Below are 22696 nucleotides of genomic sequence, written 5' to 3' on the forward strand. Positions count from 1 at the left end.
ATTTTGTCCCGTTCCTATTTGTCATATAATACTAGTAACAAGAAACAATAATATAATTACAAACATAATTGCACCTGAAAACACCATCAAACTGACACAGATTTTTTTTTGTAGCACTGTATTTCATTAACACAAAAAATCATCCACTTTTCCTACTGACGTAGAAGTCCATCTTAAAGAATGAAATAATTGGAATAACAAAAGCAGAGGATTTGTTCCCCTTCTCAATAGCTTTTCTCCCACAGCAAACACGTGTTTCGCTTAGCATTCAACTTCCATTCAGTGGAGGCTAGTGAGCTTCTTCATGGGTAATATACATTTCTTGATTTATCTGTCTAAGGAATATTGTATGACACAAAATTAATCACCCAAACGACAACTGTCACAGTCAAGTGTGCATATTCTCAGTGTGAAAACCATGATGGGTGAGTGTTAGGGTAAACATGGTTCAAGAATGGGGGTGTGGCTTGAGTATGATCTTGCCTTTCATATGCTCTGGATGCAATATACATATCCCAAGATGGACAAAATGTTTAAAAATGGTATACAAGAATGGTACAAACATGGCACATGTAGTAAATGTTAGGTGTTATTGAACTATGTTAATGTGTGAGATCAAATTGTTGAAAAATACTTTGGGTTCTCTGTACCACTTTGGCTTTCCATTTAATATCTAAAAATCAGGACATCCTGTCCTCACTCTCCTACACCTCTATCTCCACTCCCACTCCTGCTCCACTGCTTCCCTTGGCTCCCCTCCTTCTACCCCGCACACTCTATCTCTCTCCTGCCCATAGCACCGGATGAGGTCTCTAAAGGTTTCCGCTCTATGAAGGTCTCCTCCAAACAGGTGCTCCCATGATTTTCTAGAACCATTAAGGACAACATCTCCTCTCTCGCCACAGCTCTTGCTGACTTTTGTAGCCTCTCCCTCGCCACTGCCTCTTTCCCTCTATCTCTCAAGCACTCTGTTGTGCACCCTCTTTCAGAAAAGCCTCATGCTGACCCCTTTTGCCAGGCTACCTATCATCCTATCTCCACCACCCCACTTCCTGGGAAACTCCTGGAGAAGCTGGTCCTCCCCCAACTGGTCCTCCACTGTGAACTTGTTGGTTGCTTCAATGACCATCATTATGGATTCCGAGCATCCAGAGGCATGGAAACTGCTCTCCTGAACACCCATGAATACATGCTCATAAATCTTCACTCTAACTCTCCTGCTGTTCTCATTCTCCTCGATCTCTCCCCTGCCTTTGACATGATCAGCCATTCTATCCTCATAAAACGACTCTGTGATACCCTTGGCACCCTGGACCAGGCATTGGAATGGCTGACCTGTTTCCTCTCTAACCGCTCTTCCCAGTTGCACATGGGCCCTTTCTCCTCCACCACCACACACTCTACCTCTGGCATCACCGAGGGTTCTCTCCTGTACCCGTGGCTCTTCAATACCTATTTCGCCACTCTTTCTCACCTTATCTCTTCCTTCTCTCCTCCTTTCCAGTGCTATGCTGATGACACACAGTTTTCCTTCAAACTTCCTTCTACTGCCGCCTCTTCCTCCTCTGTCATCCCTCATTGTCTGACCGCCATTCAGGCGTGGTGTGTGGCTAACGATCTCTGTCTTAATGCCAGTAAGATGGAGATCCTTCTCATTGGGATACCTGTGCCCTGTTTTCCTCCTACCCTCTGGCTGTCCTCCTTGGGATCTCTGCCCTCACCTTCCTGTGAGGCAAAAAAACTTGGGGTCATCTTCGACTCCACTCTCTCCTTCACCCCTCACATCTTGGTCCTGGCCAAGAAGGTCCACTTCCAGCTTCACCTCCTTAGAGGCATTCTCCCTTTCCTCAACTTCCCCAGAAGCTCAATGTCTCCAGAGCTCTGGTCCTCTCTAGGCTGGACTACTGCAACAGCCTCTTCCTCACTCTCCCCATTTTCTCCCTACGCCCCCTTCACCTAATCCACAATAGGGATGCAAGACTTGTTCTTGGCCTCAAGGCCAGGGACCGCATCTCTCTGGCCCTAAGATCTCTCCACTGGCTCCTGGTGGCTGCGGAGATCAAATGTAAGACCCTCTTCATCATCTACAAGGCTTTCTGGAGCCTGGGACCACACTATCTCCAACTTTTCCTCCTTAAATACTCCCCTGCTAGAGCCATCCGACCACTAAATCCACCTCTCTGCTTGTCAAACATGTTTCCAAGCAGAGCAGAGAGTGGGGAGCAGGTCTCTCTCTTGGGTGGTTGCCTCCCTTTGGAACAGTCTCCCTGCCTCTCTCAGACCTGACCCAAACATCCTTAAGTTCCAGAAACTTCTAAAAACTCTCCTTTTCTCTACCCCTTTCCCTCTTTCCCTTCTTTGCTAATCACCCCACTGCCGGTGAGACTGGTAGCCTAGTCCTCATGAATCTCTCAGGATACCAGGCCCTCTACCCAGTGGACACCAGCACCCTCCCCCAAGCACTGCCCTGTGGGGGCCCCCTGCCTGGCAGCTGTGGATGTCACCCTTGGGATTTGTCCACCATAGCACTTACCCTGAGGTTTCATCCCTTGGCTCCACTAGCACTACCCTTCTGGGCCCCCCACAAGCACTTGTCCATTCTTGCTCCCTTTCCACCAACTATCTCTATCTCCTGCACTTCTCTACACTGCACTTGCACGTCTGAATGTCACAAGGCCTAGTAGCATCACGATTGTATATTTACTGTTTTTGCCTATGTTATTTACTACCTTTGTTCCCTCTCCCCCTTTGCCTTGTGGCACCTGGAAACACTATTCTGTTGTATAGGCACCTAACAAATGCTCAAAAAATAGATAATAGAAAAAACATTAGCACACATTGTGGTTTTGATACTGAGAATATGCATACTTGACTGGGACAGTTATCATTTGGGTGATTAATGGTATACCATACAATATTTCTTACACAGATAAATCAAGTGATGTGTATTACGTTATAGCCATGAATTTGGGTGATTAATGGTATACCATACAATATTTCTTACACAGATAAATCAAGTGATGTGTATTACGTTATAGCCATGAAGAAGCTCACCAGCCTCCAATGAATGGAAGTTGGACGCTAAGCGAAACACGTGTTGGCTGGGGGAGAAAAGCTATTCAGAAGGGGAAGTGAATCCTCTGCTTTTGTTGTTGTTCAATGGACTTCCATGTCAGTAGGAAAAGTGGATGATTGTTTGTGTTAATGAAATACAGTGCTACAAAGAATAATCTGTGCCAGTTTGATGTTGATTTCAGGCGCAATGAGGTTTTGTAATTATATTATTGTGTTTTTTGTGAGTTAGTCTGGACAGGTGAGGACTCCTACAGACCCACGCTGCCTGTATACCCATCAATTTTTACCATTATCGACATTAGATACAATCCATATAGGGATCTCTTAGTAATCAAGCGCAGGGAGGATCATTTTAAAGGAACCTGGAGGCCTTTTTTGTGGAGTACTAATAGCAAGTACAAAAGAAGTAATCATTTATGTTATTCTAGGCTTTGATAATATGCTTTGCTCAGTAAGGCAAGCCATTCTGATGAACATATATCAATATCACAGCAAAGCAATCTTGCACTGTTCCTACTAAACAAACCCAACCCCAAACCCATGGTCCTAAACTGCCAAGATAGCAAAAGAATGGCAGCTGGGAGCTATATGAAACTCAGTAACATAACAGACTGGACCAAATTATCCAACAAAACCATCACAGACTATAATATATACTGCAAGTGATCATTAGAAATGAACATTCTACAATTTTAACAAGAGGGTTTATGCTATCACAATTTAACTTTTTTAATACCTTCTTTTGCTGAGAATATGCACCATTTTTGTCTCTGAAATTGTCTTTCCATTTTCAAAAGGGCTGTGCTCAGATTCAAACAAGTGATCTGTTTCATCTGCAAGCACTAAGGCAATGTTTAATTGCGTGTGTTGCCCACTGACTAGCACTGTTGAATCCACAAGTGTGTTACAATATGCAAACACACTAATAATTAACACAAAGAGAAAATATATGCAGTTGTAGACCATGCAGCAGCGTCCTCTGGTCCCTTACAAGGTCTGCCAGAACAGCCCCAGCATGGCCTACATAACCTATCCATGTCCCTCAAGGCCCCCGTATGGACTACGCGCCCTGAGTGTGATGGCACATTCCTGCAGGACTTACATTGTGAGAATGTATGCCTCTAAATACAAAGCCGGTCCACCTTGGAGGATATATCTTAAAATGCTGCTCTCATTCTGCTTTAACCATCAAAAAATAGCATCCCCCCTCACAAGACATTTACGTGTTTTCTCTGATTGCATTGCTGTCCGCAACGGCTGGTGTGACTATAATAAACACACACCTGAGGATGAGCTGAGCAAAGAGAGACAAAGACATAGATTAAGGCAAGTAGAGAGAGGGGTAGAGAGAAAGAGAGCGCAGAGTGGGAGAAAGAGTGCACCTATGAGGAGGCCAGATCAGCGCTTGATTCGCCAGGTGTAGGTATTGATAATTTGCCTTAAGTCGCTGCAAATTCAGAATGTTGGAGCAGGGCTAGGATTGTGGAACCTTATGATTATTTTAATGAACGACATAGTTACCGACATAACCCATTCCAATCTGTGGGCGCTTATCTAATCCTGTTTTTTTCCTATGCATTCTGGGTCTTGTAGTTCCACATTTCCCATTATAAAACTCTGACTACAATTCCCAGAAAAAACCAGGGCTGGATAAGCATCTACAGATTGTAACGACTTGGGGAGCAGTACAGAGGCTGGGGTACTCCAGAATGGACACGCTCATCTGATTTTTTAAATGTGTGCAAATCTGGGAACATTAACCGATGGCATCCATGTTTCCGTGCCCATGGCATTGAAGCCACATCAATGTTTTAGAGAGCAAAGATAGCCATCCCCTGTGCTGAAAGGCAGATTCCTCAGCTGTCAACAGTAAATGACAGCACAACTGGAATAAGTGTGCATCTGATATATATGGATGGTTACAAGCAGTGTCAGACTGGGCTATAAAATTGGCTCGGGCACCAATGAAAAAGTGACCCACAGTTGAAAACGGCTATTCATCCCTTTTGTGACACTGTGTGAATAGTAACCAATGGGGGAGTTTTTTTTAAAGTGTGATGCAAACTGTGCATTTTAAAGAATATTTATTCAGCAACACTAGCCAAAACAACTAGCCGCATAGTGAATTAACTAATTAAACTGGCCCAAATTGGCCAAATAATTGCCCCACTTTGATAACAAAAAAGTCCCACACCAGCATTTTGTGTTCTTGATCCTATTGCCCTATATGCCAGTCCAAGCCTGCTCAGGGACCAAGTGTGTGTGCGCGGAGGAAGCGGACCACGCTTCCCACTGACCCGCACGCAGTGTGAAAAGAAATATGCCTCAGCGGGCTGCGCCGGGTCTGCTACCTCGTCGCCAGTGTTATGTGGTGTGGAGCGCGCTTGGCTAGACAGCTGGCATGCTGTCGGAGTATGCAGCGCTGCGCTGAAATAAAGAGGCGCAAGCGGAATGACACGTCTGGTCTCAACTCTTCTTTTTTTATTTTCTTTATTTGATTTTATTGAGTTTTTAACAGAACAGGTTAAATATTGTACAGGTATTAGTTGGTGCATAACTTTTCAACAAAAACCTGACCCCTCCTAGCCACCCTCCCATAGACCATAAAACCCTTTCTCAAAACAGGCTTCTTAATCGAACTGCCCCTTCCCTGTTCCCCCTCGTCACTTCCTCTCCCATGGGTCCCGCCCTAGCCCAAACTTCCACATAACGATGTGGATAACTGGACAAGTCCAACATGACAACCACTGCACCAGATCCAGGACTAAACACACCCCACGTAAACTAACAGAAACCATAAATAGGTCCACCTAGAGTAAACCACCACATAGTCCAGAAGTCATCAACATTGCAACTACACACCAAGCTGCTGGACTATCTTGCAGCTACAACAACCGGTGACTCTGGATCCCTTATCTGGATGGAACCATTGCACATGACACACTAACACCAACACAAAACACCATAACGCAACAAGGCAAAGAATCTTAGTCATACAGACGCAACGCATGAGAACTCACACAAACAACCACATATAAAACAACTTCCACAGATGCCAGTTCCTCCTGGTTCTGAATCTATCCTATCGCCCTTCTCCCCACTAATCCCCTCCACCGCCTTTGTTGCATAGCCACATGAGAGCCTGGAGACTACCCCTGGGTGTTAGCGGTGCACGGTACAAACCAACATAACATAACATAACAAATGCAAGCCATTTGCTCCAAAAAATTGTCTTTATCTTACAGGGCTGTTTTTTATGGCTGATATATATAAAAAAAAGACAGATTTCATTTTTCTGGGGAATATAGCCTGCCCACATGGTTGGACACTTTGGCAGGAGAGATTCTAACCCATGGGTTATCTTACTTTTCGGGAAAACCTGTTATCGTTCCCTTACTTTAAGTCACACGGAGCACCAGGCGGGCGTATAGTTTTTTTTTAAAATAGATCTCCCCTACTGGAGATTCAAACCAGGGACTTGATGGTAATCCAGTGTTATATCTAACTGGCTATCTCTAAGGGACTGCACTGAGTTGGTTTATGTGACTAGACTGTTTGGGACATAACGCCAATTGCCAGCCGAAAAGACGTGCTTGCTTGCTAGTGATCTTACTTTGTCTTCTGCAATCACGCATGAATTGCGCCAGACACAGGGGTCTGTGCAGTTAATGGGTGGGATGTATGCGGATATAGTACTGGGCATGTCCCCTAAGGGGCGCCAATGGTGGGTGATTGGAAAGGGGATAGGGACCAGGGTTACCAGATTTTGAGAGAGAAAAAAACGCCACAAACATGAAAGTAGGAGTAGTGCCACCATCCCATTGAACCCCCCGCTGCCCCATCCCTCCCACCCCGCACAGCCCACTCGCCCCACCGGCTAGCATCTGCAGATTCGGCTGTGACAAAAGAGCGTGTGCTTTGCTTGTTATTACTGGCTTTGCAGTGAGATTTTCTTATCCATTCTGGCAGTGCAACCAGTAAATGCATGCGGCAGTGAATACACAAGTTGGGGGTTCAAGCCTACCTTGGGGTAGAAGAGATACATGGGTGACAAAATAGAATCGCAAGTGACAAAGGTGATTATTAAAAGCAAGAAAACTGCTTAGTATCATTTAATTTCATATTGATTTATTACATCTCTGCAGTCGTCACCCACCCTTTCCAAAAACCAGGATGGGATTTTCAAATTAAAAAAAAAAACTCTCGGGCAAGGGGGCCTAATTCCCGAACGGGACCGTGTGGCGCTCTAAAAGGGGAGTGTGCACACACGTCCATGCTGTGGGGACTGGGGCTGTTACTAGTGGAGTTTATTTGGCTGTGGAAAGGCAGGACCTAGGTATGGGGGTTTGGGTTGTGGCGCGGGTAAGTGTGGGGTCTGCGTGGAGCCTGGTGTGAAGGGAGCGGGACAGATAGAAACATTGCTCCACTCCTTTTTTATTTACACTTGACCACTGTTGTAACCTCTGACCTCCGGAAGGCCTTGTTCGATCTCAGAGCAGTCATGAGTAACAGGGGACAATCCAGGACAGCGCCGAGACCAGGTCACCGGCTGCCCCTGGGACCCAGGGAGGCCGTGCTACGTCACACGTGGGGCCCTGTCAGCGGTAACCTTGACAAAATAATGTTCACGTTTAGTCACGGGCCAGGAATTCCACCGGTGCTTGTATTAATCAGCTCACATGCTTCATACATGCACTTTTGGCCACCTACAGTAACCGGTCACCTGACCCCTGTCTGCAGCGGCTAAGAATAGCCCAACAATGAACTGGAAAGTGCCGCAGATTAGGGTAAGCATTAATGGATCGCGGCTGGGTCGGGACACATCAAATAGGGCGCTAGCCGCTGCTCGAGACCTCCAAACACTGCCTGGATTACACGTCCTCGCCTGGGCTGCTGGAGGAAAACTGGGCGTCCCTTAATGGCCGGGACGATAATGAGTACATTGCATGCTGCGTTGGAGACAGGTGATTTGCATTTCCTAAAAGCGCTACCCGAGAAGTGCCAAGAAGTCTTCGACGAGATTTTCGAAATAAGCACAAACGAGCTGGAGTGGCGCGCGTCCAGACCCGCCACGTTTGGATTAGCAGGTAGTAAGAGACTCGTGTCTGTGGGGATCAGAATTTGACCAGCAAGGGATTATAACATGTCGTGCTTGTGTGAATTGCCATTATGTTTCCCGGCGACTGGCTACATCACGGGTAAGGTGTATTGGCAGAGATGAGTATGCACCACTGCACTGGAAAAGCGGCAGCACCGAGGTGCATTGGCGGTGCTGTGTATGGGTCTCTGCTCTAAAACCAGGAGGATAATATTGCAACACTGAGTGCATTTGCCGAGTTGTGTGTGTCTCTCTGTGCTTGAAAACATGGGATAATACTGCAACGTTGTGGTGCAGTGGCATCTGGGATAGCAGGGGCTGCTGCATTGAGGTGCATTGCCACTGCGCCCGTGCTAGAATTCCAGTGGGTACTGCGTCATTGAGGTGGTGTATGCTTCTGTCTGTTTGATTTTCAGGCGTTCGGAATAAAAATGTTTCATCTGGAACATCACATCCCAAGCATTCAAGTAGCATCCCAGACTAGTCTTGTACGGTTCACCCACTTAATGGGCCTAAAAAGGTTTGGACAATGTCTGTTTTCTGTGATATATTGAATAACCCACTCCGATTCTCCGTCCCATTGGCTAGTTCATCGACCCTCCGTGCTCAGAACATCTAATGTAGAGAACTACTCGATGGCGTGGGAGCATTTCATGTCCCAACATTCTCAAACCAGGACCACGAACAATCGTCATATCTACGAATAACATGCGCCCAGGTGTCTAGATGGAATTCTGATGAAGTGGGGCTTGCAACAAACATACTTGCTTGCCCGGTGGCGCTAGTATTTCCTAATTCTAACTTGAATTCCTCTAGCGCATCTTATCATTTGCAGTAAAAACGCAGCAGGCCCACGTTCACTCCTTTGAGCATTTGCGCATCCCAGGAAGGTGTCTGGGCATTTAAAAGCACATAGTGAATTCACAAATGGGGTGCACTTTTAAGTGCCCAGAAAGGAGGGTCATCGCCCTGTGCCTGTTGAAATAGGCACCTGGGGAGGTGCAAATCATGATAGGGTCATTCCTGAACCTGACTTCAAGCATTTCTGCGTCGGTTAGTTCTTTTAAAACATCGTATTTCCTTTTTCCTTGACTCACGAAGTATGCTTTAAGAGAGTTGCATATTGCGGATTTTGTCAAAACTTTCAAAGGCGTTTCCTTTTTTTTTGTGAAGTCGAGTGGGATATTTTCTTTTTATTTTTTGGTACTGAAAGGAGGGACTTTTTGGTCCCGTTTCTGGTTTTGTATTTTTTCTTTGGAGGAGTAGCAATAGATGAGGTGGAGGGCGAGGATACTTCTTCAGTTTCTTCGGTAGATGAGTCGCCCAGGTTGATGACTGCAGGGGAGGAGCCCCGCCTATCTCTTCTTTCTATCAACGGCCGACAACCGCTCTCAGGGAACTTCTTTGCCACGCCCCCATCCAGGAGCAGGGCCGCACCCTCGGCCGCGTGGAACAAGGCTTCTACCAGCCTCTGCTCCGATGATGTGCCGAGGCAGGAGGAGGAGCAGCCCCGCCCACTTCCAGCTCTGCGCGGTGCCACCAGCGAGGAATCGTCCGAGGCTATGGACCCACAGAGGGAGCCAGGAGGGCCCAGAGAACAAAGGCTGCGCTCGCCCGCCTGGGACCTGGTGGAGTCGGTAGGTTTAGGTGGAGTTTGAGCAGAAAAGTGGAGGTCGTTGTTCCCCACCGGACCGCTGACACAGCTTGGACCGGCAAGTATATTCCTCGCAGTCCGCCCTTCGGCGGGCTGCACTGGAAGCGAACCGGGAGCTGTAGTTGGCTGGTCCTCCATGGGCTGACATGCGGTTTGAGCCGCTGTGATCTCTTCCATCCGGTGTTGGTCTTGACGTGGTTCCGCCGTTTAGGGCCCGCGCTTCACAGGTTTGGGTGCAATCTGCGGAGGAACAGGTAATAGATCCACTTGGTCAGGTGGTGTTTGAGTGGAAATAAATGTTTGGACCCCGATTGGGTCTTTGAACAACTTCACTGGTGGCGTGCACTGTAGTCTTGAGTTCGAGCGAGCCGAGAGGGCCCTGTTTGACTCGGGAAGATGTTGGGTTGGGTTTGAACTCCGCAACCAGTGGCCCTCTTCCTCATTTCCACCCTGGAGTGATGTTACAGGGGATTTGCGGCTTGCAGTCTCCCTGCAGAGGGGGTCTGCCAGTCCTGCTCAAAGACTGCCACAGACTGCAGCAACTCAGCAGCCAACTCCGCAGCCGCTCCGCGGATAAATGGGGTTTTTATGGGTCCTCCCACAAAAACAGCAGGAACTGTAGAGAGACTCAGGTCTCAGGTAGAAGAGAGTAGACTGCCACAGACTGCAGCAACTCAGCAGCCAACTCCGCTATTCAATATTTTTTAAGTGTGACAACCGCGGGTTAAACCCTTGGCTGCCACACTTGCATTTGCATCCCCCACACAGGTATGGAAATGCTTGTTTTACTTTCGAGCATTTCACTGAGTGAACTGCGCTTTGCTGGGAGTCTGGCGAATAGTGCCAGGGGTCTGGGCAGCGCATCTCCGCACCACTGTCCAGTCTCTCCTGAAATGACCAGGTCATCTTTCAGAATAAGGTGACCTGGGCATTTCTGGAAATAGCACACATGAAACTAGCACATTCTCTGCCCTTTGTCAATTGTGCTCATTTTTGAGAATCTGGCCCTCTGGGTCATCTGATGCAAAGCGGATGTGGTTTAACCCCTTAAGTGCCAGGCTATTATGCAAGTCTATGCAAAAGGGACGAGCATACTTCTCCTAGGCACTAACGTTGAAACATTTAGCAGTGAGTAGTTAGTGAGGGCGGAGGGAGGAATGCAGTGGGTGTTCAGTGATTCTGGTGCGCTGGTACTGACCCAGGGGATCATACCATTACTGTGCCAAGTCTACTGTGCCGGCCGAAAATGGCAACTTTGTTTTTCGACCCCCTTTTCTCAGCATATATATTTGGGGGACGGGTTACAGTGAATAATGTTGGGGAGAGTAGGGAGGGTTGCGGGGGTCTTCCCCTGCATATATGTGCTGTGAAAAGGGGGTACAAAAATAAATAAAAGTCGTCTTTTTCAGCCGGCGCAGCAAACACATCGATCCCTTATCTTTCTGCGCTTTGATGTTGCGTTCAAAGGGCTACCGGTGCAAGGTTATCCTGGATGCGACTGAGTTGCCTTAAAACAGTGGTACAGTAGATTAGTCTCCGCTGTGGATCGTTAGTTGTCTGTCAGTTTGGTTGCCTTTTCACTTTATGAACTGAGTTATACGAAGGCGTTTTTTTCCAGCTGGGCTAGATTGGGTCATTGTTGTGTGTCCAATTTGTCCAGTAAAAGAGCCTTGCTTTGGGTTGTGCCTTGAAGGTATTGTGGGGTGCTCCCATGTGAAGATGTTTGGGTAGGAAGTTCCAAAGTTTAGTAACCAATAAGGAGAAAGGAGATCCTCCTTGACTTGTTCTTTTGAAGTCAGGAACAAGGACCAGGCCAGCGTTACTCGACCTAAACACCCTGATGGGTGTGTAATGTAGGATAATCCTTGTGAAGAAAGCTGGGCCCTTGCCATGTAAAGGGCAGTCAAAAATGCACACACTTTTTATGTGCATTCTTTTTTGACGGGGAGACATTTCAGCATGAAAAGTGCAGAGGTGATGTGTTAAAACCTTTTCATTTGGTCGCCACATTTTGTGCTCTTTGTGGCTTTTTTAAAGGCTGTTTGGGAAGTCCCGACTCATTAGGACAAGTGATATTAAAGCCATGGAGCTGTGAGTGAATGGAAGGTATGGTAGTATACAGTGTAGGGTGCAGAGGCGGATGAAACAGCTTCTTACCCTAGCTCTCACTTGTGTTCTAGTGTGAGGCTACTGTCCATTGTTGTTTCAAGGTTCCTTATCATGGGTCCGGGTATTCGCCATGGGCTCAACTCATCGGGTGAGTGAACTGTGAAGGTGTTTGAAGGGGCTGCACTGCAGAGCATGAGCTATGTTTTGGAAGGTTTGTATTTTAGTCCATTTGTCTTCATCTGTGCATCCACGTGTATGAGGCATCTTTTGTCTGGTAAGTTAGATAAGTGGCTATTTACCAATTTGTAGATAATTTGAGTGTCATCTGAATAGTTGTAGAAGGTGAAGACAGATATGGTGATAAGTTCCAGTAAAGGTGTCATGTGCATGTTGAATAGATGTGTGGAATTCGACCATCCGCATGGCGGTGTGCACTCGCTGGGTTTTTTTGATATTTCTTTTAATTGAATGATGGGAGATCAGCCTCGGAAAATGTGTGGGGCTAATCCGCACACATTTTCCAATGCTTACTGCACAACAAACACATAGCCACATGTACTCTGGGTGGACATAGCCTGCAGGCGCAGTCCTTCTGTCATGTTCACTTGGAATGTGACAGCCAGGAGTACATGAAACCAGCAAGAGGAGGGCAACATCTTCGTCCTGCCATGGCCAGACTGATTAAATATTAAAGTCTCCATGGATCCGCCCTATCCTTTGTTCACCTGCTGGTGGCAGCGCATACTGATGAGAGTTAATTGAAGCAGGCCTGCGGGAGGTCTGGTCGCAGGACTGACAAAGGACAGGATACCCAACACCCTTTTCATATGCATCTGTGTCAACTTGAAGTTAGCTCTCACCACTCACTATGAAGGGCAGTGAATGTCATGTCTGGGACAACTGTTTACATTAGGCAACCCCTGCAGGGGGATCCCCTTTCAGGGAGAAGGCGTATGTGATTTGAAGGAGACAGAAAGTCTGTTCTCGCCATAACTTCAATGGAGACCTGAACTTTGATCAGGGACCGCACAGAGCTCAATTAACCAGAGAAACCCTTTGGTCCACAACAGACAGGAAGATGGGTAGGACTTAGTAGTGCACGTTTTCACCCCTTTATCTTTTCTGTTGCAAAGCACTCTGGTTATGGCCTCACGCATAACAGAAGATTGTTGGTGGGGCCCAGGATTGGCTCATTAAGGTAGGCTTAGCTTGCACCAATCACTGGGTTCCTTTTGGCTTTAAAAGAGGGCTGAGCCCCACTCTTAGCAGATCATCTGAAGACTTCACAAGGAGTAACAAGAAGGACTAATTTTGGAGCCTGGCTGAAGGTACAGTCTGCCTTACAGCTTCCGCCAGTGAACGAAGGCCAGGACTTCCAAGAGGGAAGCAAGACCCCACCCCTAAACATCTCCCAGGGAACAGAGGGATATACTGAATCCATAGGACCCTATAGCAGCTCCAGAACCGGTACACAGCCAGCACACAGTGTGCGCAGCTAGGATCTACAAACAAGCTTCCTAGGTGAGAAGTGCCAGAGAGTCTCTGAACCGAAGCACAAGGCCGTTGCCTGCAGCACTCTCCTCAGCTTTGGGCCATCCGCCTTAAAGGAGGACACGAGCCCAGCGAAGAAGCTAGGAGGTGTGCCCCGACAAGCATCAACCATCATCCACCTTTTAAGGACATTTTCGAGGCAGTCGAGGCCCTCGAGCTGAAACCGACTTAACCGCTGACTGTTGTCATGCCACAGTTGTTCACGCCATCCAAGATGCTTCGACTAGACCCGCCAATCCACACTGAGACAACGATTCCTAACCCTGAGCGGCCATGTAGGCCAGCCTGCAGACGTCTCTCCAACCTTGCTCATCGAACTGCCTGCTGCCTGATAGCCACATCAGTCTCCATCTTGAACTCTGTCGCAGAAGCTGCAAAGCACCCTGAAACCAACTCGATGCTGTCGAGCACCAAGACCCTCTACAAGCACAAGGTACATTGTGGTTCTGTACACCTGGTGCTTCTCCGAAGGCCCCTAATGACATTTTATGACCCATTGCACCCCTTGTGCTGAAACCAAGTATCCTTTAACTATTCAGATTAAGTACTTTACCAACTTCCCTCCTGTCCGTATCCAGAGTGCATCCCTGAAACTGTTTGTCCTCTGTGTTCCTTTACAGGGTGGGTTGTAATTTGTAGTGTGCTAGAGCTGTCTGTTGGGATAATAATGAAGTAGATATTTGTATACAATTTTTTTAATTGACTTGTCTTTCCACTCTGTTTGTATCTCTTCTGTTGCACTAGAGGTGATTGATGGTTTAGAAACTGATATTCATCCCCGGACCACTGGTGCCCCGGATGTTGATTTGTTAAAATAGAAGAGGTGGCAATGTGAAACTCTGGGTATTCCACAGTCCAGGTAGCATGTCTGTAATCTATAAGGGGCAATAATGGTGATTTTGGTTATGTTGGTGCCAGGAAGGAGGTGACCCAGCCTAGGGCCACTCATTTTAGTCCAATGTTTCCCAGTCTCTTTGGAATTATCTCATGGTTAACAGTATCAACAGCTGCTGTGATTTCCAGATTGATAAGAACGCTATCTGTTTTGTCATCCATATAGTTCTTTAGCATGGCCCATATTGAGCACAAGATTAATTCTGTGCTTTCGTTTTATTTATTTTATTTTTTTATTGAACATTTTCATGGTGCCTATACAGCACAAAGTGATTCCAGGCACCACAAGACAAAAGAGGGGAGGTGTGGGGGACGGGAGAAAAAACAACAGTAACAGTCTTACTAGGCATTGTTGGTCTAAGACCATGCTGAGCCTCGTGAAGCAGGTTACTTGTTTCAGTCAAATCCTTAAATTGACCAAGTATTTATTGTTTCAGTATTTTCTCAAAGAATGAAGTGTTTGAGATTAGGTGATTGTTTGCAGGGTCATTTGGGTCCGCTCCCTGTTATTTGAGGAGCAGCCTGAATTTTGCTGATTTCAACAGTAGAGGGACGCTCCTGTTCGTGATTGAGATGTTAAGAAATTAGCTTTAAAATGCTATATTTCTGGATGTTTCATAATGATTTCAATAAATTGGGGGGTGGGTGGGCAGGGCAGAGATCTTCCAGACATCCTGCAGGGTTGCAGGAGTTGATCGTAGTGAGAAGGTCCTGCAGGGAGAAGGGACGGAAGGTGTTTAGCTGTGGGGCGTTGATTTGGGGGGTAATTTTGTCTTTGGTGGCACAGTGGAGTGTGAGTCCTTTGTTATCCAGGCATTTGTGGTGCATAGTATCTTACTGGTGAGAGACATTGCAATGTTATCTCATAATTCTTGGGTTGGGGTTGTGTTGCAGGCTGCTGCGTAGTGTGATTTCCTGGCTATGGTATTACCTACTCTGTTGAATCATAGCTGTTGGTGGTTATCAAATCTGTCTGGTTGAAAATTGGTTCTTCTCAAGATTGTCTTCAATTTCCAGTTCTCTTTCTTCACGCAGGTGTAGTTTAGGTTAGCAACATTTTGCGAAAGTTTTTTCTGTGAATTCTTGAAAGGTTTTTCGGGGCAATCTTGTCTAAGACCTAGTTCATCCAGTTATGAAGAATGTTGAATTTTTCATCTAGTAGGTCTGATGTGTTGGTTTGTTTGCCTTATTCCAGTATTTTTTAGTAATGTGTTGTTTTGCACTTCCATCCAGGGCCTGGACAAGGTCAAAGGGCCAAAGGATGGTTCCACACATGGTGGAGCTTCTCTAAAGAAATATTGTGAAGGGAATTAATAAGTGGTCTTCCCCTGGGAGATAACTGGGAACACACTGCAAACAGTGTTCTCATTACAGACAAATTCCTACAAGCATGCGTACAGCTGTGTGAGTAACACCCTTGGCCAATTGTTTGAGAGGCATTGCCGTGAGATCAGCTGTGAGGAGTTTCATGATGGGATTGTCTTTTGTCAAGCCAGATTTTGCAATTGCCAAGTATTGTCAGATGTTGACAGTCCATGGATAGGTGAGCAGCTGCATCCACAATTTTGTATGCCGAAGTTGGACTGTGGGAGCGTAGTCTGTATATGAGGCTTGTTAAGGATTCCAATCAGGCGTCACACACCAGACCAGGACTCTTGCCCTTAGTTTAGGAGGTAGCGCACAAATAAAATACTTTTTCTTTATTCCCTAGAATTCAGAATGAGCTGGCACCCAACCTGTCTCACACCCCCTTTTACAAATACCCCAGGTCACAATGGACCATGAACCAGGCCGGTGGGTGGTAACACAATATTTATTTTAAATTCAAAGAAAATCACACAAATTTAATATTGGGCAGCAATCACCAATGGGCTGCTAAGTGCACTGCACAATGATAGAATACACTTAATTTGACCCTCTACTATAACATATCCAAAGCAAAAATGAATGGGAGCAATTTTGCGTTTCGGGTAGATAGCACCCGAGATAAGATTTCCCCCTGCAATGCTCCCTCAAACCCCTATTAATTGAATTCTGAGTGGATAGAAAGGAGCGGCAATGAGTCAGGTATACTAGGCAGCAAACAGAATTAAAATCTGACGAAATGAGAGGCAAAATCGGATTTAAATCTAGTTCAAGTGAAACTTGTCCTTCTCTCTCCAAACCGATTTCTCTGTTAACTGCTTTTATTTTTAAAACCGAATATACATTTAACTGCTTTTATTTTTAAAACCGAATATACTTTTCCCTTGAGAAAGGGAAACGTATATTCGGTTTTAAAAATAAAAGCAGTTAACAGAGAAAATTGGTTTGGAGAGAGAAGGACAAGTTTCACTTGAACTAGATTAAGTGGGTAGAAAAGAGGAACGCCGCCCGTGAATAGAAAAGTTACGCTACTGCTGTAACCCTTCACGCAGTGTGCCTCTTCTTAGGGAGAATTCATGTATTTAATCAAAATATTACTAAGGACTTACAAATGACGGAAATGAGTGGAAGAATGGTGCTAAAACTTGGAAATCAAGGTCAGGATGCACAGAGAATTCTGACAGTTTTAAACAAGTTATCAGGGTATGGATGAGATTACTTAGAGGGTAGAGCAAAGACAGGGTATCAAGATAGGGTAGGTTATGGGTTGCTATGCGATGGGGAGATACTCACAATCAGCGCTGGAGTTTGGGATTTGGGACAGCCAACCGGGTTTCTTGGCTCAAAGGATCTGGTCACAGCACCACGGCGGGGCTCTCATAGCAGAAAAGCACTACGGCACAACGGCATGCAGGTAGTGGGGCAAAAAGCCGGTCTGGTCATAGGATACTCTCAAAAAGGGTACCACAGCTCCCCCCTTTCTCCCTCAGTTAGTGGGATTTTGTTATGGGGTTTAGTTCTGAAGGGTGGTTCTGCCTGGATAGGATCAGCTATGCTCTGGCCCGGCAGTGGAATCTGGAATCTTTGCAGGATGAAATGTCTGGATATGCAGGAGCTAGAAAGTCCCCTTTGTCTCTGTGAGCTTCCCCCTTTTATAAGGTGGGTGACATCACAGGATTATACAATGGGGGCAGGCATTGGCTAGATCTACCCTCAAGAATCGGATAGGTCAGCCAATATATGTCGCCTCCTCCCTGGAAGCAGATTGGACTTGAAGGAGATGACTCAGTTTTGTGGGGTGTTTTTACAATGGGCTTAGTTCTATCAAAGTTACTTTTTGCCAAAATCGGTTATGGAGCAAAACACTCATATTCACACATGTCACCATCAGGAAACTTATCCGGGAAGATTACATATCTTATAATACACATGCTGATCCAAATCCCAAGACGGTGCGATGATATTTAGTAATTCTAGCAATCTTTCGCCATTTCCATGGAAAATAGTTCACCTATAATTCGGTACACTGAAGCACATTAATGTGGGTCATATTTTCTTCCAACTTTCATAACCTGGTCCTTTGTACTTTTCCCAGAAATGTCATTTTTTCCAGCATTAGAGTCTACAATCTGTCAGAAAGGTCTACATCGTCTTATTTTAAAAGCATAAAATCTACATTCATACTGTCAAAATTTCACATTCCTACATTCTCAGGTTACAAAAATACAAGTTTTAAAAAGAAATGTCTTTAAAACCAAGTGGGCCGGCTCTACCCCCAAAGAGGGGCTGTCTTCCAATCATCTTAGCCAAATGTCTTCCCCTGGCTCACTAGCACAGATGTTGTCATGACAATTTCTTTGATCCTGGCAGTTGCAGCAGAGGAGGGGTGTTACCCGGACTTCACACCTAAGTGTCCTAGAAATCATTTGTACCAGGCTAGAGCCCAGTCACAAAGTCTGACGAGCATGTGAGAAGCTTCCTCTTGGACCATTCATAGGCCCTTTGGGGTAAGGCAAATCCTGTTCCCAGAAAGCAAATGTCCTTTGATGCCAGGCCAGGAAAACCTGTCTTGCTGGTTCCACAGTAAATGCACTTATGTATTTATTTATTTATTTATTGATTTTCTGAACCAGAAGCAAGTCTGCTGAAATAAAACATCCTATATATGTTTTCAAACAAAAGCCCCCTTACATTTCTAGGCGGGGACAGGGCCTTAACTCAAACATTTACTTTTAAGCAGATATTTTTCTTGTTGGTAAAAGCACCATTTTACACGTAGGTTAATTCAGCTGGGATGTCAATTTCAAATGCGGTTTTCTCTTACATCTAGATTCAAACATTATTTGCAGCCTTAGTCAATTTCTCATACACAGAAAACTGTTCAAGGCAATGGTCCACTGACACTAACATAAGCACAGAGAAATAGGGCTTCCTTTGAAGAGTTCAGCTGTGATATTTTGTTGCAAACGAAGGCATTTTTCCATATGGCTGGGATTAAAGTTCTTTGTGATTTCACAGATCTTGCTTGACTCAGCCTATCATTCAGTGAGAAATGCTTTATTTTGCTGGAGCATAACCTGAATATGGCTGGGCATAGCTGAGTCTCACAGGAACCAAATGTGTACTGCTGAAACAATGGAAAAATGCATCAGGGTGCCATCATTTTAAATGTAAAATAATTCCTTTTTCAACTGGAAATTTTGAGCTAGCAACAAAGCAGCACTGCTTTTCAATTCTTTTCTTTGGTACACATAAGGAACACACTGGCAGCCTATCTCGGTGTGTTCCATGTTCCATCTTGCCCCATATGTGCTTGGCAATGACAGTGCAGCCATTATTTTGGTGACTGCAAAATGCAGTTTTTAGGCAAGGCGATAGTGCTCAACAACACCAAAGCAGCCATTCTGCCGGTGACTGCTGAGATGTGGTTTGAAGTAGGGGAGTTCTGCTGGGAGTTAGATGTATCCCACATGCTGAATATTAGCAAAGAGGTGTGGGAGACTATGCAGATAAATGTGAGTGATGTGCAGTCGGGATGAAGTCGGTAGAAGGTGTAAAGACTTTGATAGATTCTCTGTGAGTTAGTGCAGGTTGATTAGTGCATTGCATGATGTAGTCTTCTGGAATGCGTTTGTGGATTATTGGTGATTAATCATAAGAGAGACAACAGTTTTCCACGATGAAAAGTTGATCTAGTTGATCTTCGGAAAGTTGGTTGAATATATTAGATGAATGTTTCGCTATTGGTTGTACATTGACCAGAACACATTTGGTGGCCATCACTTTATGATGGTATTGGCGGTCGGAGGAGATTCTGTGGCAGGCTCATTCTTCATTTAATTGGTTTCCCTGGACACTTGTGTAAGGCTGTCAGAGTTAAATAGACTGAATAGGTCCCCCTGGAATTCATGGTCCTCTTCCTGGAGTCCTTGTGTGGTGTTTTTGCTCCTTAAAGGTTGTGTTGTGATGATGGGTGTGTTGACCTTTTTTCTCCTTTGGTCATTTCTGTCTGTTGAACAGTGAGTTCCATATGGGAACTGCATTTGGGTGGATGGTTTAAGATGTATTTAAATATATCTGATGGTCATAATGGTCTTCTGAGGTGTGGAATCAGGAGGGCTCTATAATCTCTTGTTGACTGCTGTGAAGCCATTGATATAGCAGCTTCCATAACTTTCCTCTTCTATTCCTCCTCTCTAATTCTACTGTCTTTGCGGTTCCTTTGAATGAAGTTGCATTCATTATGTGGACGTTAGGGCTTGATGAGGTGTTTGTAAGTGGGAGGCGGGAGAGCGAAAATTAAATTGATTGGGGGTAATACTTAGTTTGTCCATTAGTGTTGTGTTGTTTTAGCCCCCATACCATTTAGGTTATGCATTTTCTATGAAGGTTGAGCAAGGTGATGTGCCTAGAACTTTGATTAATAGAGAATATCTAAAATGATGCTATGGATTAATGTGATACACTGCCATTGAGTCGTAATGCTTTGGATTCAACTGGTGGCTATGTGAGGTTGATCCAGCAATGCTATGGATACAACTGGTAACAGAGTGTCATTGATTTAGCAAAGCTATGTGTTCAGCTAGTGACCCAAAACAATGTATCTCATAATGTTATGGCTTGTATTGTTATTACAATCATCTCTCAATCTTGATTTCTTTTCCAGTTTTCCCATCGGTCAACCTTATCGTCCATGAACGGGAACCAGACATGGCACCTGAGTTGTTGTTTGGGGTTATCAGCACCCCTGTGGCCTTCATGGGCGGTTTTGATGATTTCCGACCTGAGTGTTGCTGGAATGTCTAGTCGGCATCCCCTCAGTAAGATTGCCTTGTCCTGGACGGCAGTTCTGTGTGGACTTTGGCGAGCCTCTCGAGATCGTCTCTGCTGGCACCAGGGTGTCTTCGGACAGCCCTGCGAAAGTCCTTCCACCAGTTATTCTCTGTCAGGCTTATGGCCAAAGCCAGGGAGGGGTCGGCAGCTGAAGCGGAGGCAATGCACTCGATGGAGATGGCCGGGGGCAGTGCGTTGGCTGTTATGTAGCTGACATATTCAGTGTCACCCGGCCTGGGGATTGGTTTTCCGGTCGGGTGTCTGGACAGGTAGTCAGCGTGGTTCTTTTCACCTCCTGTACGATGGATAATTTTGAAGCTGTATTCTTGTAGGCGAATGCCCCATTGCTCAATACTTGGGGGCATTTTTTTCTCGGGTTTCCAAAGAGGGACAGTAGGGCTTGATGGTCCGTGATAAGTGTAAACCTTTTTCCGATTACAAAGTTGTGGAAATGTTTGCAGGCCCAGACTGATGCTAATCTTTCTTTTTCAGCCTGGGAGTACACAGATTCCGGGGGAGCCATGCCACTATGTGTCTCGGGTTGGTATCAAGTTTGCTGGTTTGTGCAAGAATCGCCCCTATTCCCACTGGGCTGGCATCGACAACAATTTCAGTGTGCCAGTCTGGATCGAAATATGCAACTTTCCGGGCTTCAGCTAATGCTTGTTTGATCGTGTCAAACACTCCTTGGCAGTCGTCAGACCAGACGAACGGAACCTACTTTTGAAAGAGCCGCCCTAGAGGGTCAGTGATGGTGGCAAAGTGGGGCACATATTGAGCGCAGTAACTGGCCATCCCCAGGTACGACCTTACATCAGCGGCTTGTCTGGGTTTTTGCAGGTTAAAGATGGTGGTGACTTTGTCTGGATCGCGAGTTATGCCATCGGCTGATAAAATGTGTCCGAAGAATTTGAGTTTAGACTTGCTGAAACAACACTTCTGCAGGTTGAAGGTTTGGCCAGCATCCTGCACGGCCACACAGGCAGCCCGGAGAACTTCGTCATGTTCTTTGTGAGTTTTCCCGAACACGAGAATGTCATTGCTTTAATTTAATGTTCCTTTCACAGGTCTGATGATTTGCCTGATGGCTTAATGGAAAATTTCAGCCGCTGACGAGATCCCAAAGCTTAATCGTTTATAGCAGGACTATCCATCGTATGATGCGAAGGTGGTGATTACTCGCGAATCAGGATGGAGTACCATCTGGTGGTACCCTTAGTTCAGGTCTAACTTTGAAAAGAGAACAGCTTTGTTAAGCTGAACGATCATGTCTTTGATTTTTGGTCCTGGATGACGTTCCCTTTGAATGGCTGTGTTATATACCCTCATGTCCGCGCATAGTCGCAAGCGACCACCTTCTTTTGGAACAAGAACAAGTGGGGAGACCCATGGTGTCGGCCCAGTGGCCACTTCAATTATGTCATCCCGGAGGAGCTGATGGAGTTCATTCGTCACTGCCGCTTGAAGGTGGAAACCGACCCTGCGCGGGTGCTGGGAGACCGGACAAACTGTCGGGTCAATGTGTAGCTTGATTGGGGGACCCTTCATTTTGCCTAGGCCTTGGCATGGACGTGGGAATTCTTTCAAGATGTCATCTTGAGTGATGGTAGGACTCACAGGTGGTTGGTGACCCATGCTGCAAACTTGTTCTTGGGTTTCACCTTCGGGTGCTGCGGAGCGGATGGTGTCTCCCCCCTGTACATGGATGTTGATGAGGCCTAGGCATGAGGCTGTCTCATAGCACAGTAGACATCGCCCTTTGGTCGGGCTTCTTATCACGTGGATTATGGTAGTTGTCGACTTGTCCCAATGGATGAGATGTCTCTTGAATGACCCGACGCTGTGTATGGGAGTGCTGGCACCCCATTGGAATATTCTGGAGGATGTCTGTGTTATTGAGGGTTTGTTCTGGATTTGCAGGAACTCTTTTTCCCCCATAATGTTTACTGTTGCTCCTGAGTCAATGAGAAAACGGAAATCATTTGTCACCGATGTCTACCGATATTCGGGGTGCTTCTCTCGCTTCGCCATCATCCATGATGAGGTTCACAAATTCATATTACGCATACATATCATGTTGTTCTCTTTTGTATTCCTGGCTGAAGTTTGGTGTGATG

The 22696-nt window shown here is 45.9% G+C and overlaps 1 protein-coding gene across 1 annotated transcript in view; it reads left to right on the plus strand.

Annotated features, from left to right (window-relative positions):
• ASB18 (ankyrin repeat and SOCS box containing 18) overlaps positions 1 to 22696 on the plus strand; it is a 284810-nt gene that overhangs the window by 94114 nt on the left and 168000 nt on the right. Inside the window, exon 2 of the mRNA XM_069613973.1 lies at positions 8040 to 8162. Coding sequence (XP_069470074.1) covers positions 8040 to 8162 — 123 coding nt within the window. The remainder of the gene's footprint in view (positions 1 to 8039; positions 8163 to 22696) is intronic.

This window comes from Ambystoma mexicanum, chromosome 9 (genome assembly GCF_040938575.1).
Source record: "Ambystoma mexicanum isolate Mex_15411 chromosome 9, UKY_AmexF1_1, whole genome shotgun sequence".
Taxonomy (NCBI): domain Eukaryota; kingdom Metazoa; phylum Chordata; class Amphibia; order Caudata; family Ambystomatidae; genus Ambystoma; species Ambystoma mexicanum.